Source organism: Austrofundulus limnaeus, unplaced genomic scaffold (genome assembly GCF_001266775.1).
Source record: "Austrofundulus limnaeus strain Quisiro unplaced genomic scaffold, Austrofundulus_limnaeus-1.0 Scaffold1, whole genome shotgun sequence".
Lineage (NCBI taxonomy): Eukaryota > Metazoa > Chordata > Actinopteri > Cyprinodontiformes > Rivulidae > Austrofundulus > Austrofundulus limnaeus.
This window is the reverse complement of record NW_013952403.1, coordinates 5,934,309-5,948,275: the sequence shown is the minus strand read 5'-3', so window position 1 is coordinate 5,948,275 and position 13,967 is coordinate 5,934,309. Positions and strand designations below refer to the sequence as shown.

At 39.6% G+C, this 13,967-nt stretch overlaps 4 protein-coding genes across 4 annotated transcripts in view; 2 read left to right on the top strand and 2 right to left on the bottom strand.

Annotated features, from left to right (window-relative positions):
* Positions 1-2,956, bottom strand: part of tmx2a (thioredoxin-related transmembrane protein 2a) — a 5,023-nt gene extending 2,067 nt beyond the window's left edge. Inside the window, exons 1-4 of the mRNA XM_014006867.1 lie at positions 2,690-2,956; positions 2,536-2,596; positions 2,199-2,312; positions 579-655 (exon numbers count right to left, since the gene is read on the bottom strand). Of these exons, the coding sequence (XP_013862321.1) occupies positions 579-655; positions 2,199-2,312; positions 2,536-2,596; positions 2,690-2,878 (441 nt within the window). The 5' untranslated portion in view covers positions 2,879-2,956. The remainder of the gene's footprint in view (positions 1-578; positions 656-2,198; positions 2,313-2,535; positions 2,597-2,689) is intronic.
* On the top strand, positions 2,949-5,607 carry pmf1 (polyamine modulated factor 1). The gene is made up of 5 exons (XM_014006890.1): positions 2,949-3,276; positions 4,414-4,519; positions 4,748-4,848; positions 5,047-5,242; positions 5,446-5,607. Exons 1-5 carry the CDS (start codon positions 3,071-3,073, stop codon positions 5,500-5,502), a joined length of 666 nt encoding a protein of 221 aa, XP_013862344.1. The 5' UTR covers positions 2,949-3,070; the 3' UTR covers positions 5,503-5,607.
* A 179-nt stretch (positions 5,608-5,786) lies between these two features.
* On the top strand, positions 5,787-10,025 carry med19a (mediator complex subunit 19a). The gene is made up of 6 exons (XM_014006878.1): positions 5,787-6,144; positions 6,540-6,662; positions 8,719-8,852; positions 8,966-9,062; positions 9,173-9,267; positions 9,734-10,025. The coding sequence occupies exons 1-6, from the start codon at positions 5,925-5,927 to the stop codon at positions 9,797-9,799; spliced, it is 735 nt and encodes a 244-aa protein (XP_013862332.1). The 5' UTR covers positions 5,787-5,924; the 3' UTR covers positions 9,800-10,025.
* A 48-nt stretch (positions 10,026-10,073) lies between these two features.
* slc43a1a (solute carrier family 43 member 1a) overlaps positions 10,074-13,967 on the bottom strand; it is a 35,140-nt gene continuing 31,246 nt past the window's right edge. Inside the window, exon 15 of the mRNA XM_014006851.1 lies at positions 10,074-12,007. Within this exon, the coding sequence (XP_013862305.1) occupies positions 11,813-12,007 (195 nt within the window). The 3' untranslated portion in view covers positions 10,074-11,812. The remainder of the gene's footprint in view (positions 12,008-13,967) is intronic.

The following is a 13,967-nucleotide window of genomic DNA, read 5'->3' as shown; positions in this document are numbered from 1 at the left end:
CTGCGCGTCGAGCTGCAAAAGTTCAGATTTTCTAACTTCAGCAATTTGCACCTCAGTGCGTCGAATGCTCAGATGGTTCAAATTGTTCAAATCGCGTTGCTCTAATCGCGCTTGAGGCGCCGCAGCGCTTCCTGACGCTGATTGAAGCGCGTCCACCATAGACTTTGTATGTAAACCTGAGGCTCCTGATGCTGAAATCGCGTTTGGTGTGAACGCAGCATCAGCTAATACTACAGGAATTGTTGGCTTATGTCTGTAAAACTGGCTGAGTTGTTTTGCATAAACTCGTTTAGCTGAAACTACCATCTTAAATCATATTATAATCAAATATTGAGTTACATCTGGTAACTGTAACAGAGGTTTAACTCCAATAATTATGAATTTTTATGCCTTTTTTTTACAGCTGGAGATTCAGATTTTTAACATCTTATTAAATTGTGAATATTTTTAACACCCCACAAAGTTGTATGTGAAACAATATTTCTCTGTGCCTCATTAGTTCAGTTCCTTTTGAACTTAAAATAGGTCTGAGGGAACACTCCACATCCAAAGACTTAATGAAATAAATAAAAACTCACATCGATGGTCTTGTCATTGAAGTACTTGATGTACTCTGGGCCCATGTAAATAGGAGCCTTACAGGTCATGACAAACGCTGCAAACAAAACAAACACAAAGTTTGCATTAATTGATTGAAAACAGGTTTTTAAACGTTTTACATTTCTTAAAACTGGAGGTTAGTTTACACTGAGTTGTAACGTAAATGTTTATGCTGAGGATGAGTCTCAGCTAAAACCACATCAGACCTTTAGCTCAGTGTCTCTGAGTAAAATCTGTTTTTGTTCTGACTAATGGCAGCCATCTTGAATTGAACAAACTCCAAAGGTTAATCACTTGTAGATCAGAGATAAATCAATTAATCAGACGATTGTGGCCATTAAAAAAAACATCAATCAGACATAACTGTAAATAATAATTACCTAGTAGGATAATAAAAACAATTTTTTATGAGAATGTTATTTTATATATTATTTTTAGGAGTAYGAGTTCTTCTACAGTTGGTTAAATATGTTTTCTAATTAAGCCATAGTTGTTAATTTTTTTTCAAATCAGCCATTGGCCACCTTGATTTCAACAAATCTATCAGCCATATAAAAAAGAAAACAACGTTGGTCAGTCCCTGTTGTAATATTCTATCTACTGATTACTTCCTAAAAGGAAGTAATAAACCTAGTCGAGATATTTTGCTAACAGTAGAAACAAACAAACACAGGAAAAAAATACAACCAGGTGACCCGTTGGTTTCACTGGATTTAAGTTTTTCTATTTTCCTTCCACGTCACCGTTACCCTCAACTTTGTGTTGACTGATCTCATGAAACCCCAGTAAAAATATCAGGAAGTTTGTAGTTGTACGTGAGAAAACGAGTACATTTTCAAAGTGCGATAACTGAGCTGGAGCAGACAGATTATGTAGCTTTAAAGTGTGAGGAGAAGGCGTTACGCTGGCAAAATCACATACGACTAATCAGCAGAAAAACTGTCCCCAATGCACATTTATCACTTTACGATAACTGCAGCGTGATGATTGTGTACCAYTGCACCATTAGCGTGTGAGCCCTTAACATGTGTGTAACACTACAAATATATCACCATCTTCATCAAAATCCAATATTCTATAGATTTGTTTGGATGTCTGCGATTGATATTTAGTGATATCATGTATCCATCTAACACAAATTATGCCGATCCACATCAAGCATATGATGACGTTTTTGTTTTGCATTGATGCAACTGAATCATTAAACATTAAATTATATAAATGTGGACTGATGTGTTGTCACAACCCTACTACAAACTGGTTTAAACATTGCCACAGACCAGAGTACAACGAAAACCAGAAGATGAGGTAACAAACGATCGTGCAGCAAATGGTGAGAATCCCTGATGTGGTTATAAAGGGTTAATAAAGATATGCCACCGCTCCACGTTTCAAGTCAAACTGTGCTAATTTAACATGTGTTAGCTCGACCGATGATTAGTAAGTATGATTTTAGAACAATTGTGATTATCGTGTGCCGACATCACCCAACCCTAGTGTTGTACAGTTCATCCCTGCTGGGCGACAGGAAACAGCATCTTCTGAAGGCGGAGGCGACTCGTCGGCAGGCATGTGGCGTGTGCGTTAAAACCACTGACCTACACACAGCGCCAGGTAGAGGATGCCGAGACGGACGTCCAGCCTGAAGAAGAGGATGACGTTGGCCACTTTACTGAACAAGAACAGGTTGCCGATGTGCTGCTCCAGGGTGACTGAGGAACAGAAGAAAGGAGGAGGTTAATGACTTATAACCTTCAGATCACTGAGCAAGGTGAAAGAGGGGGTGGGATCACACTGCACCTGTAATGTTTACACAACAAAGACTATGATGAATCACTTGGGTGTGGGGGTCTTACTGCTGCTCTCAGGTCAGGTATTTTAACAGTTACACACAAAAACATCAGTATTTCGACAGGGTTTTGGGATAATACTCACTGGCTCTTCTGTTCTTCATCATCACTATCGCACTGAGGAACATGAGTATCTCCAGTTCTCTCTGTAAAACAAACCCATTAAACCTCAGACTATATTTAACAACCACTCTGCAGCAGTGCAACACCATCTTCATCGTCATCTTCATCACGCTTACCCAGTCAAAGTCGCAGGAGTTGCCGTCCTCRCGRTCCGAAGACAAGTGCTCGCATAATCCGGGGGCTTTTCTGACCACCAGGAAGGCGATGGTCATGAAAAACGAAACTATATAATACGGTTTCAGCAGCCATTTGTAAATCTGTGGTAGGTGATACAGAAAGGTACAAACTCCTGTGATTAAACCCATGTTTCCAGAGAGGACGAACGAACCACTAGGACGAACATGGAGGAGAAATTAAAAAAACGGCAGTGCTGAGTGGTGGAATGGAGTGCGCATGCGCGAAAATGACGTTTGGCTTACGTCGTCTGAATTGGTCACTGCGGCTTGCCGTAGTGTGTTTTTGGCGGGTCGAGTCAAAAACAGGGCTTTAGTCACATAATGAAAGAAACAAGCGTTTCAGCTCCAGATGAGATGGCAAAAACGAGTGAAAGCGGTTCCTCTGAGAAAGAGAGAGCGGAGGAAAATCCCGCGGAGGCGTCGAATCAGGACGCGGCTGGAAAACCGACTGAAGAGGCGAGTGAACGGATCAAGCTGTTCGATAAAGTCATGCAGAAGAGCCTGAACAACTTCATGGAGCAGGCCAGGTAATCCGTCAGTGGACGGCTTGATGGGAGTTTAATGGAGAAAATGACGATGCAAAAGTTAATTATCATTTGCTGTAACTGAATTAATGAAAACAGTTACAAATGCGCATGCGTGACGCGGCCGGGTCATAGGTCACATGTAAACTCTGATGTTGCCTCAGAATGAATGAGATTTTTCATAAAYATTTTTAAGCTTTAATTTTATTTTATCAGGAGAAATAGAKCTTTGCTTTAGATCTGCTTTCATCTTGTTTTGGTAGAGGTTTTCTCGCCACAGTACTAGTTCATCTTGTAAACTAAAGGAGTTATCAGTATGAGCTAAAATAATCTAATATTTTTAATAAGTCGTGGCTTGCTCACTTCATCTATGTGGGTAAGGGCTGATAACGAGAATAAAGTTTAAAAAACAACAATGAATGAGGTAATTATATTTTGCATAAAATCATGTTAAAAATAAAATAGTCATAAGCTACAAAATTATAGTTTCACAAATTAAAAACTTAAAATTGCACTTTCTATTAAAAACACCTTGCTGGTAAGAAGTCCTACCATTGATGCTCGTTTCACCTCCTCGAGTGTTTATTTGCCAGAATTCACAAAATCGATGAATTCAGGTTTTGTGAAAAACCTGAATTCATCAAACAAACAGATAAAATCATCAAACAAACAGATAAAATCATCAAACAAACAGATAAAATCATCANCAGATAAAATCATCAAACAAACAGATAAAATCATCAGACAGATAAAATCATCAAACAAACAGATAAAATCATCAGACAAACAGATAAAATCATCAGACAAACAGATAAAATCATCAAACAGAAAAAATGCATCACAAAGAACGTCATCATCAAATATAAAACAAACCTGCATCACCAAGAACTTCAAAGTTCTTGGTGATGCAGGTTTGTTTTATTGTCRTGCACGCATAAAACTACGACATGGTCTAGATTAAAAATGACCATTGTGGGTTGTTGAAATTGTTTGTGTTCATTTAAATTAATTGTTTATTGATGGTTGTTGTTTTACAACCAGGTGTCGTTTAGATATTTTTCTTTAAATCAGTCATACTGAAGAACAAAAGATGAATCTAAAAAAAAAAAACACAACGTCTGACACCGTCTTTCCTCTCAGTTTTAAAGGGTTTTCCAGCATGTTTCGCCCTTTGTACAAGATGAACCCTCGGATAATGGAGAGCATTCACAAGCAGTTCACTGAGGAGCTGCGCAAAACTATCCAGGTGAGAATGACAAACTGAACCCGTTTGTAGTTTTCTAGTGCTGTGCTTTAATTAATCACAGAATATCACCAGTAACATTTCAAAGCCACAGGCAAAGACTGTATCGTCCACGTTTGYCTTTCATATAGTAAAGCTTCAAAAACAAGCGTCTTTTAGAACATCCTCCTCCATATGTGCAGTTGGTACTRTTTAGCTTGTTTTTAATTTAAAATTCTGATTTTAATTTAGGAGGACATCACCAAACTGATTGAAGAAGGGGAGYTGAGCTTCAAACTGAATGAAATTGACAAGCTGGAGGCAGCTGCCAAGGATGATCCAGAGCCTGCATGGTCAGAGAGCAGAAACTAAACTCTTCACGTTTTAAAAACACACTTTTATTCTGCAAATTATTTTAAGAGCACATCTGTATGTCCTTTATATAGTCACATATTAACAATTTGTTTAGACAAAATAATCCCAACCACAGCAATATTTCCATTTTGTCATTTTTCAAACTGTAACTGTTTCCACTTCTTTGTTTTTTTAAGGCGGCCAAGTGGAGTTCCCGAACGGGACTTCTGCAGCTTTTTGATACCCTATTATCAAAAACAGGAGGGCTACGTGGCGCGGGAGCTGAAAAAGATCCAAGCAGAGAATGCYACCCTGGCAAAGAAGGTTCAGGCGGGTAGAGAGAGCATCGCTCAAACTGAACTACGTATTTCCACAGCTGTAGAAGACTGGAAGGTGAGGAAATAAGGGATTTGTGTACTTGTGTCTGTTTATAAAAGACTTTTTAAAAAGTTTTTGCTTTTAAATTATACAACAGTTGATAGGTATTATTGCAGTTTTATTTTTTAAAATTCTGTGAAGGAAAATAAATTATTGACTTGCAAGGAAAAACATTTCTTGGTTGCTAACAGATGTTTTTGTTTTTTTTTTGTTTTCAGGCATCAGTGGCAGAATTTGAAAAGGTTTCTTCTTCTTTCCACTCTGCTGTTGTGTGATTTATTTTTGATTTCTTTTTCTTTTAGTTTGTTTCCACTATTTAACTGTACATATTTWGTTTACTGTGCTAACTTGAATAATAAAGAAGTGAAATATTAATAACAGTATTTTGAATGTTTGTTCCCATTACTGTGCGTTTTTATTTTGTGTATTACGGTAAATTTATATTTTGCGTGTTTATTCTCTGTACTAAGGTAAATTTATATTGTGCGTGTTGATTTGCTGCATTACGGTAAATTGTTATCTTTCGTGTTTAGTACTTGTATTACGGTAACTCGGAAACGAAATAGCCACAAAGGCTGGTGGAACGGAGTAGTTTTGAGTGCAGACGAGGTGATTCACCTCCATCACGCAGACGGGCTTTTAAGCTAAACAAGACCGGCTTTTTCCACTTACTCCARATGTTTTTCTAGCGTTAAGCATGACGGAGATGTTCCCAACTATGTACGGGCAAAACGAAGCTCAGGGACCGCCCGGGTCTTTGTCTTTGGGTTTCGGACCGGGGAAACTCCCGCTACCTTTACCGCAAAATCAAGTCTCCATGGCGGGGCAGATGCCACCACAGCTCGGGGATGAGGGGCCTGCTATGCGGAAACCAGGAGCCATGAATGAACCTTTCTATTTACTGCGAGAACTTCCCGGTAATGTCGGTTTRTTACCTCATCTGAAGTCGTTGTTTGTCGTTTAAATTAATTTACATGAYGTTAAAAGTTGATAAGGACTTTGTAAACAAAGCTGTGCGGCTAACAGCTGCTAGGCTGACGGGGTAAGCTAATTCCCGACGTTAGCCCTGTTTTAATTTTATAAACAAAGCTGCTTGTTTTGTAATAYAACAAATACTTTTTCAGCCAACTCTGTTTTCACAGATTATGTTTTTGTTAGTTATTGTCACAAAAATCAAACCTTAACTTCTTGTCTCGCAYATTAACTTGCATTCTCAGCTTTGGTTGGTCACTCGCTCTAGCTTCGTGTTATTAACGCGACTTTAAATTGTAATTTGTTTRTGTGTTATTGAAGTTGAATTTCTGTTTTGTAGTTGGAAATGAACTGACAGGAAACACCAACCTCATCACACATTACAACCTGGAACACGCCTACAACAAATTCTGTGGGAAGAAAGTGAAGGAGAAGCTCAGCAACTTCCTGCCAGAGTTACCAGGTGTGTTACTGGAAGGTGATCAGGTCGGATGGATAATGCTTGAAGCTGGGGGGACTAAAATAAATAAAGGATTTTTCTATAGTAGGGCATCTGTTTTGGGACTGGAAGGTTGCGGTTGGGATTCCCCCTCCCACATGGTCATGGTGTCCTTGAGCAAGACATTTATTCCCAAAATGCTGCCTGCTGGGTGTACCTCACCTGTGTGTTGGGTCAAAACAGACAACAAGTTTCATTGTTTGACTGCTCATACAAAGTTGATGGTAAAACAACAGTTTCAAAAAGAGAGAAGTGAACATTTTACAGCAAGGCAACATTTATGACCTGTGCTGGCAGAAGGAGCTCAGGCTGCTGTGCAAAATAGTGAAAATGTTGATTTTTGCCCCTTTATTTTATAGAGATCTGTGCTAAAATGAGTCTATAAAAACTGTCTAGATCCCAGCAACTAAAAAAGCTCACAACCTTCAAAATCCAGGTTTTAATGTTTTAGCAAAACTTGTTTGTTTTCAGGAATAATCCTTTAGTTTTATGGCTGACTCCTCTAATGGTGCGTTCACACCAAACGCGATTTCAGCATCAGGAGCATCAGGTTTACATACAAAGTCTATGGTGGACGCGCTTCAGTCAGCGTCTGGGAAGTGCTGCGGCRCCACAAGCGCGATAAGAGCAGCGCGATTTGAACGATCTGAGCGTTCGACGCGCTGAGGCGCAAATCGCTGAAGTTAGAAAATCTGAACTTTTGCAGCTCGACGCGCAGCATCAACCWATCAGAGACTCCACTGTGTGACGTAGCGACATATTTCCCAACGGGACAGTTTACTGAATGATGTCCACTAACCTGAAGCAGATGGAGAGGAGCTCTTTAGCTGAAATCRAGTGCYKSMRKYSGKKKYCYKRMMRGAGATATCCTCACCAATGCGTGGCAGCGACTCATCAGACTGGAAAAATAGTCCTGAAAGCGAGCTGTGAGCTTCTCCCGCAGCTCCTGGGTGATGAAACTCAGAATGTCTCTGAATTATCTGGTGAATTAATTATGAATTAATTATCTGATGAACGTGACATGCTCTTGCTCTCTGTAAATAAAGCAAAGCCACTTCCTTGTCCGACATTAAACAGAGCCTGACAGAGGAGGGAGGGGCGGGGAGGCTGTTGCCGTGCAGCGCTTCAAGAGCTGACCTGCGTATGACCTCAAAGTGCACAAGCGACCAACTTGAAGCGTTGGATTTTGAAGCTGAAATCGCGTTCGGTGTGAACGCAGCATGATATCGTGGGTATTTATCTTATGTTGTTGAACGTCTGTTAAAAGATTCAGGTCAATGAGCAAGTTAAATTTCCAGGTTGATCTTGGAAACAGCTGTAGTAGTCAGGATGTATTTTGGAGTCCTCACCTCAAACCTCCACATCATCTTGTACAGTTTTTAGTTTTAGATTTCAAGCTAATCATTAAATGAAAAAAAAGAATATTTCTATTGTTGGCTGATTAGTGGAATCATGTCAACTACTGCTTTTAATTCAGCAGAAACCATCAGATCAATGATTCTCTTAACAAAAACAAAACAACTCTGTGCTCAGACATGCAGCTGCACGCCTGCGTCACRCTCCATGTGTGTCATCTTTAGCACTGTCTGATTCAGCTGTTTGTGSTTTTAACTGCAGTGGTTTCAGATTYTGATATTTCTGTGGATACTACACATTTATTAACCCTTTTAATCAGGCAAATGTCTGTTTGAATGACTTACCTTGAATTAGCTGTTATAAGTTAGCATTTGCCCCCACTCTTACTTTTTTTATATTTAGTGGTTTASCGTTTGCAAAGCCTAATTATTTATGTAGCGGTTCAGTGATACCAGCTAGCTGTGCTCACACTGACAGGAACGTTTGTTGGCGTTCAGCACACAGAGGTAACTTTATGTCTGAAAACCTCTGTGGCAGTTGTTTGTTCAAACTACTGAAAAAGCTTAAATATTTTTACCCACTTGAGTTGTAGTTCAWAGATTAATTTTAGCACATTTTACCCATTATCTTTAATTCAGTTTGTTTTTCTTCTGTGGTGTTGCAGGTATGATCGATTGTCCCGGCACTCAGGACGGCAGCTCGTTACGCTCTCTGATCGACAAGCCTCCGGTGTGCGGGAACTCGTTCAGCCCGCTGACCGGTGCTCTGCTCACAGGCTTCAGGCTACACACAGGACCAGTACGTCCAGTCCAACACTTAACCCACTTCCTCACAAATGGACTTAAATATGCACACAAGATTTAGTTTTTTTTTCCTAATGCGTGTTCTTTTGTCTTTTTTTTCCTCCTCAGCTTCCAGAACAGTACAGACTGATGCACATCCAGCCTCCGAAGAAGAAGAGCAAACACAAACACAAGCATCATCGACCACAAGACCCACTACCACAGGGTTCGGCAAACTGTCTTAAAAACACAAATACAAAAAGATTTTTAAAAGTAACATGTTTCCAAGTCACTTATTTGTTTTATTTTTACCTTCTTTTTTTTTTATTTTTTTAGAAACCCCATCGGATTCTGATCCCAAGAAAAAGAAGAAAAAGAGGGACGACGATCCCGACCGCAAGAAAAAGAAGAAAGACAAGAAGAAAAAGAAGGTAAAAAAAAACCTCAACGTTTTAAAAAAAGAAAAGCAAAGTTGTTGTTAATGTTAGTGTAACATATCATAAACTACTGGACAGGTTTTAATGAACCTTTCAGGAAATGATCTTTAGACGTGCATCTGACCAATTCATTATGACCAACACAGAAAACACACAAATGGCTGCAACTTGYAGAGATAAATGTTGATTTGCTCAGTCAGAGGGGCTGTAGGTCTATAAGGAGCACCACGTTGCTCTAAATAAAATGTTTTAAGCCACTGGGTAACGTTTAAGTTCTCTGCGTTGGCGAGTACCCAAACTGTACCTGGTACTGAGACCTCTAATGGATACTGTGGTAAAACCTGTAGTAGTAGCTGAGTCATCGTATGAAATCTCACAACACAATTTCAGAGGTTTGARCAAAACGATAATTRCATTAAACATAAACCTGCCTTTAACCTTTCTYTCTCTCCTGATCCAGAACCGCCACAGTCCCGACCACCCAGGCCTCGCTGGATCACAGCCCAACAGCAACAGCCTCAGATAGACAGAAACCCACTGTGTGTGCTTGCTTTTTGTAAGAGGATGTGTGTTTTATAGACCAATGTATTAAGTGTTATGAGAGGAACAAATGGCTGGTGTGTGTGTGTGTGTGTGTGTGTTGGAGGTGAAGATGTTACAGAGGAACAGGATGAGTCGTCGCCGTATGTCTTTCCTTTTTGTTGATACCTTTTGATCGAAGCCAAAATCAAATAAAACTTTGATTATCTTTGTTTGAGGTGTCACGTGATCAGGTACACACACACACACACACACACAGCTTCTGTTTTAACGTTTATTTATCAAATGCAACACCTGTTGACTGAAAGCAGAAATTGAGCACTTTAATGACAGAAACGGATGAGCTCCAAGTCTAAATTAAACTTATTAAAACTTTAGATTATTAAAGTTATGCCTGAATTAGGATTGAGACAATCAGACCACTTATGACGTGTTTAAATAATGAAATATGAAATACAGCTCATGTCAGGCGAAAACCTTCAAACTCTTTGAGACGTCACTGAAATGCTGATATTTTTTTCCTACCTCGTACAAAACCTGAACCTGGTGTCGGTTCTGCAGGATTAAATTAATTTTGTTCCTGTCTGCTCTCCTGAGGGCAGACTCTGCTCTGATTAATAAACTATTCAGTCCCAGGAGACCACTTTGGTTTACAGAGAAAACAAAAGCAAAAAGTTTGGCAGACATGGAGGCAAACACTGAAAAACAATTACATTTAAAAACACTTCAAAGAAAAGGGAAGCAAATGGTTAAAAATTAACATTTTAAAAAGATTTTAAAGCTCTATGTACAACAAATGACATTTTGTTGCTACTTTTTTCCTTACTTTCCTGCTAAACAAACTTTTGATGTAAAATTGCCTAAAAACTTCTCTGCTTAAATTTCATGTACTGTACACCCATTTATATATATATATATAATACAACCAGAATATGTACGAAAATCCATGCCCTACTTCTATCTACAGAAAAGGTTTGCTAAAAATAACACAATACAGAGCTAGAATAAAACAGAATCATTGGAGCGTTGTTCTACAGAGCCACCTACAAAATCATTTTTCCCTTTTCGTTGCTAGAATTAAAGAAAATGCGCAAAAAGCTGTACAAAGTGAAAATATTCACACGGTGCCATATTTTATTAAAGTCTATTCTTCCTGTAAGTAAAACRTTCTGGAATATTAAAGCTGAATTAATCCGCTCTCTTTAGGACAAAAAACTCATATTTAGCTAAATATCTTGTGAACTACTGGAYGGGTTTAAATCAAACTTACAGGAAGTCGATGGCCGGCACCGATAGTCGTCTTTCGACACCAAAAGTTGCCACAAATCTGTCGGTTTTACTCAAATTGTTCTAAAAATCGACAWGGTGGCAGCAAAGAGTCATCCTCAACATTGAGACTCCGCCCCCTTCTGAAAAAAAGGTCTAAAACKGACGCAGCGAGCAGCAAAACAAGCGTTCTAGGTCTTTCTGCAAATTGAAATTAGTGTTTCCTTAAAATCTAACTGGATGTTAAAAGATTCTATTGCAGAACAATGACAATAAAAGGAAATCAGAGGTAGATGTTCTCTAAAGAGTTCACCACTTCTTGTGTGTGTGAGGTTTGTATGGTCCTCCAATCAGACCACTTTTAGATGTTTTAAAGCTTTGAATAAGAGTTTTAAAGAGGCACATGAAAACGTGAATCTTTAGTGTCTGAAAACGACAGCGGTTATTTCAAGTATTCCGAAATCCTGTCCCCGTGTCTGCTCAGGTTTATGGCTTTAAAAACAGACACAGATTTTTGGCTCTTGGACCTGAATCACAATAAATAAACAGCAGCGACAGTGGACGACACATCTTTTCTCCAAACATACAAACAAACAAAMGGGGCACTGGCAGTGACCAATAAGAAGAGCACAATTTAAAAAAAATCCTAAAGCTGTCTGGATGAGCGGGCTGCTAGTGTTTGTTTTGAAGGAGCTAAAATAAATCCGTTCCTCTGGTCTTCGGCTGTTGYTCTTTAGGCTTCAAGTGCAGCGTAGCCGTTGCTGTGAGGCATGTGACCGTTGGCCTCGCTGGCTTTGAGGGCCTGCAGCTCCTGACCAGGGTGCTGTTTGGTCTGCGTGCTCCGTCTCTGGAGGGTCCTGCGATAGTAGAACAGGTAACCTGGCAGCAGGTAGCCACACAGAGAGAAGATCAGCAGGCCCAGGTTGATCTGATGGAAGAAGAGGAGGAGTTCACACATAATAGGGTTTAAATCACACATTTATTCCAAGGAATCTAACTAWTTTTTCATACAAGGTGTCCAGTACTGATGTTCAAATCCTCAAACACATCAGAATTTTAATCTGAATGAGTCCAGCTACGGTGTTGGACTAAAGAAACCTGCAGCTGGGGGGTCAGTAATCACTCTGTCACATTATTCTAATCAGAAGTCAACAGTTCCAGATCTGTTACTGCCTGTGTGTCCTCTGAACAGACGGAGGTGGTCAGATCAGTAAGGGTTCGAGGCGCTAACGCTGTATCACACTGGCTGTGTCCAAAACGGCAGGCCGGGTCCTCTGAAGGACCCAGTCTACCCGGTCGAGGTGGGCCGGGTCCTTGTTAAACCGTGAAGACCGGAAAAAAGTGTCTGTGAATTTGGACGGTCTAGCCTCCCCTCCTCACCCCGGCGTACATCATGTCGCCTAACAACCGTGATGACGCTAAACAGAAGCAAAATTAGATCGAAATTAGAAAATATCATTATATTAGTATTATTAATATCACATAACAATAAAATTAACTTAAAGGTAATATTTGGAGAACTAATGGACCTGCCGTAGGTGCATGTTTGTTTGTTTTTTTATGACAAATATAATATTTAAAAACACGTCTATACAAACGATAAAAGTATTAAAATTGCAACCGCTTGAAGTTTTTTATTTTTATACCTCTATATTTTTATTTAAAACATATTCTTTTCTCTCACTTCGTCCGCCATTACTAGCATAAAAAAAATCTCCGGTCGGGCCGCAATGCATCATGGGATATGGTGGGCTGGGAGGGATCCATCGGAACAGTCCTTCAATATGGGCCAAAGGAAGGACGTGTTTGTCGGCCGCATCAAAGGAGTCTTCGGTTCGGACGGCCTTCATCGCGGCGCTGTGACGTATGCGGCCAACGAATTCAGCCTTCGGAGGACCCGGCCTGCTGTTTTGAACACAGCCAGTATGTAAGTATTAGCTCAGCGCTAACATGAAGGCTAACAGGCTAAGCTGAGGTTCTTCTTCCATGAAGCAGCTCTGTTGTCCTCCATCCATATTTTCAGTTACAGGTTGAGTCGTTTCTACCTTCTCCTCTCTGTCAACTCTCATTTAAAAGAGCCAATCGTCAGATATTGTCCTAGGCACAATACACAATGTAAAAAAAGACCATGAGACTTTAATTCAGATTATTTTTCATCACAATAAACTTAGACATGTGAATAATTAGTTTAGACTTCTGTTCTGACTCATTCTTACCATGGGAGAGGAGCTGGAGGAGTAAAGCAGGTTGCTGCTTACAAAAATAAAGCTAGGTTTGTATTTRACACACTGAAGGAGGGTGCGCACCAACAGTGACGCAATCGCACCGAACCAGAGCCGTGTCGCAGCGCCTGGTTGTGCAAATCCCAATTTCTGCAACTGAGCACGGCTCTCCGTTTGTTTATCTGTCAGTTACTTGTTCTCCTCTTTGCAGCATCTCATGTAATAAACCAAGGGTTCTTAACTTTTTGATCTAAGGGCCAAATTTGTTGAACATAAAGTGACACGAGGCCCAGTCAGACATTATCAATGTATGCATCAAAATGATAATTATTCTAAATCTTGGTTTAATTGTTATTGTACTTACATCATAACTAAACTATCATAACTAACATAACTAAATTAAATACACTTTGTTTAAAAGTAAAACTCCTGTCAAATAATCACAAGACATGATTATGACAAACTTTTTTTTATATTGTAACTTGCCCATAACAATTGTTTGAACAAATACAAAAGTCAGTCAACAGACCACTCAGGCTTATCATCACAAAAATAACCCATCCAGCAGTCACAGTGCAAGGGGCGGGGTACACCCTGGACAGGTCGCAAGTCCATCACAGACAAAAATAACATTTTCTAAACATAAACAACAAAAATAGACAATAC

What these genes read in the sequence shown, in the direction of transcription:
- med19a (XM_014006878.1), top strand. Translation starts at nt 5,925, where the DNA reads ATGACGGAGATGTTCCCAACTATGTACGGGCAAAACGAAGCTCAGGGA. An exon ending in ACAAGACCCACTACCACAGG is followed by an intron (nt 9,063 to 9,172) that starts GTTCGGCAAACT and finishes TTATTTTTTTAG; the next exon opens with AAACCCCATCGGATTCTGAT. An exon ending in AAGACAAGAAGAAAAAGAAG is followed by an intron (nt 9,268 to 9,733) that starts GTAAAAAAAAAC and finishes CTCCTGATCCAG; the next exon opens with AACCGCCACAGTCCCGACCA.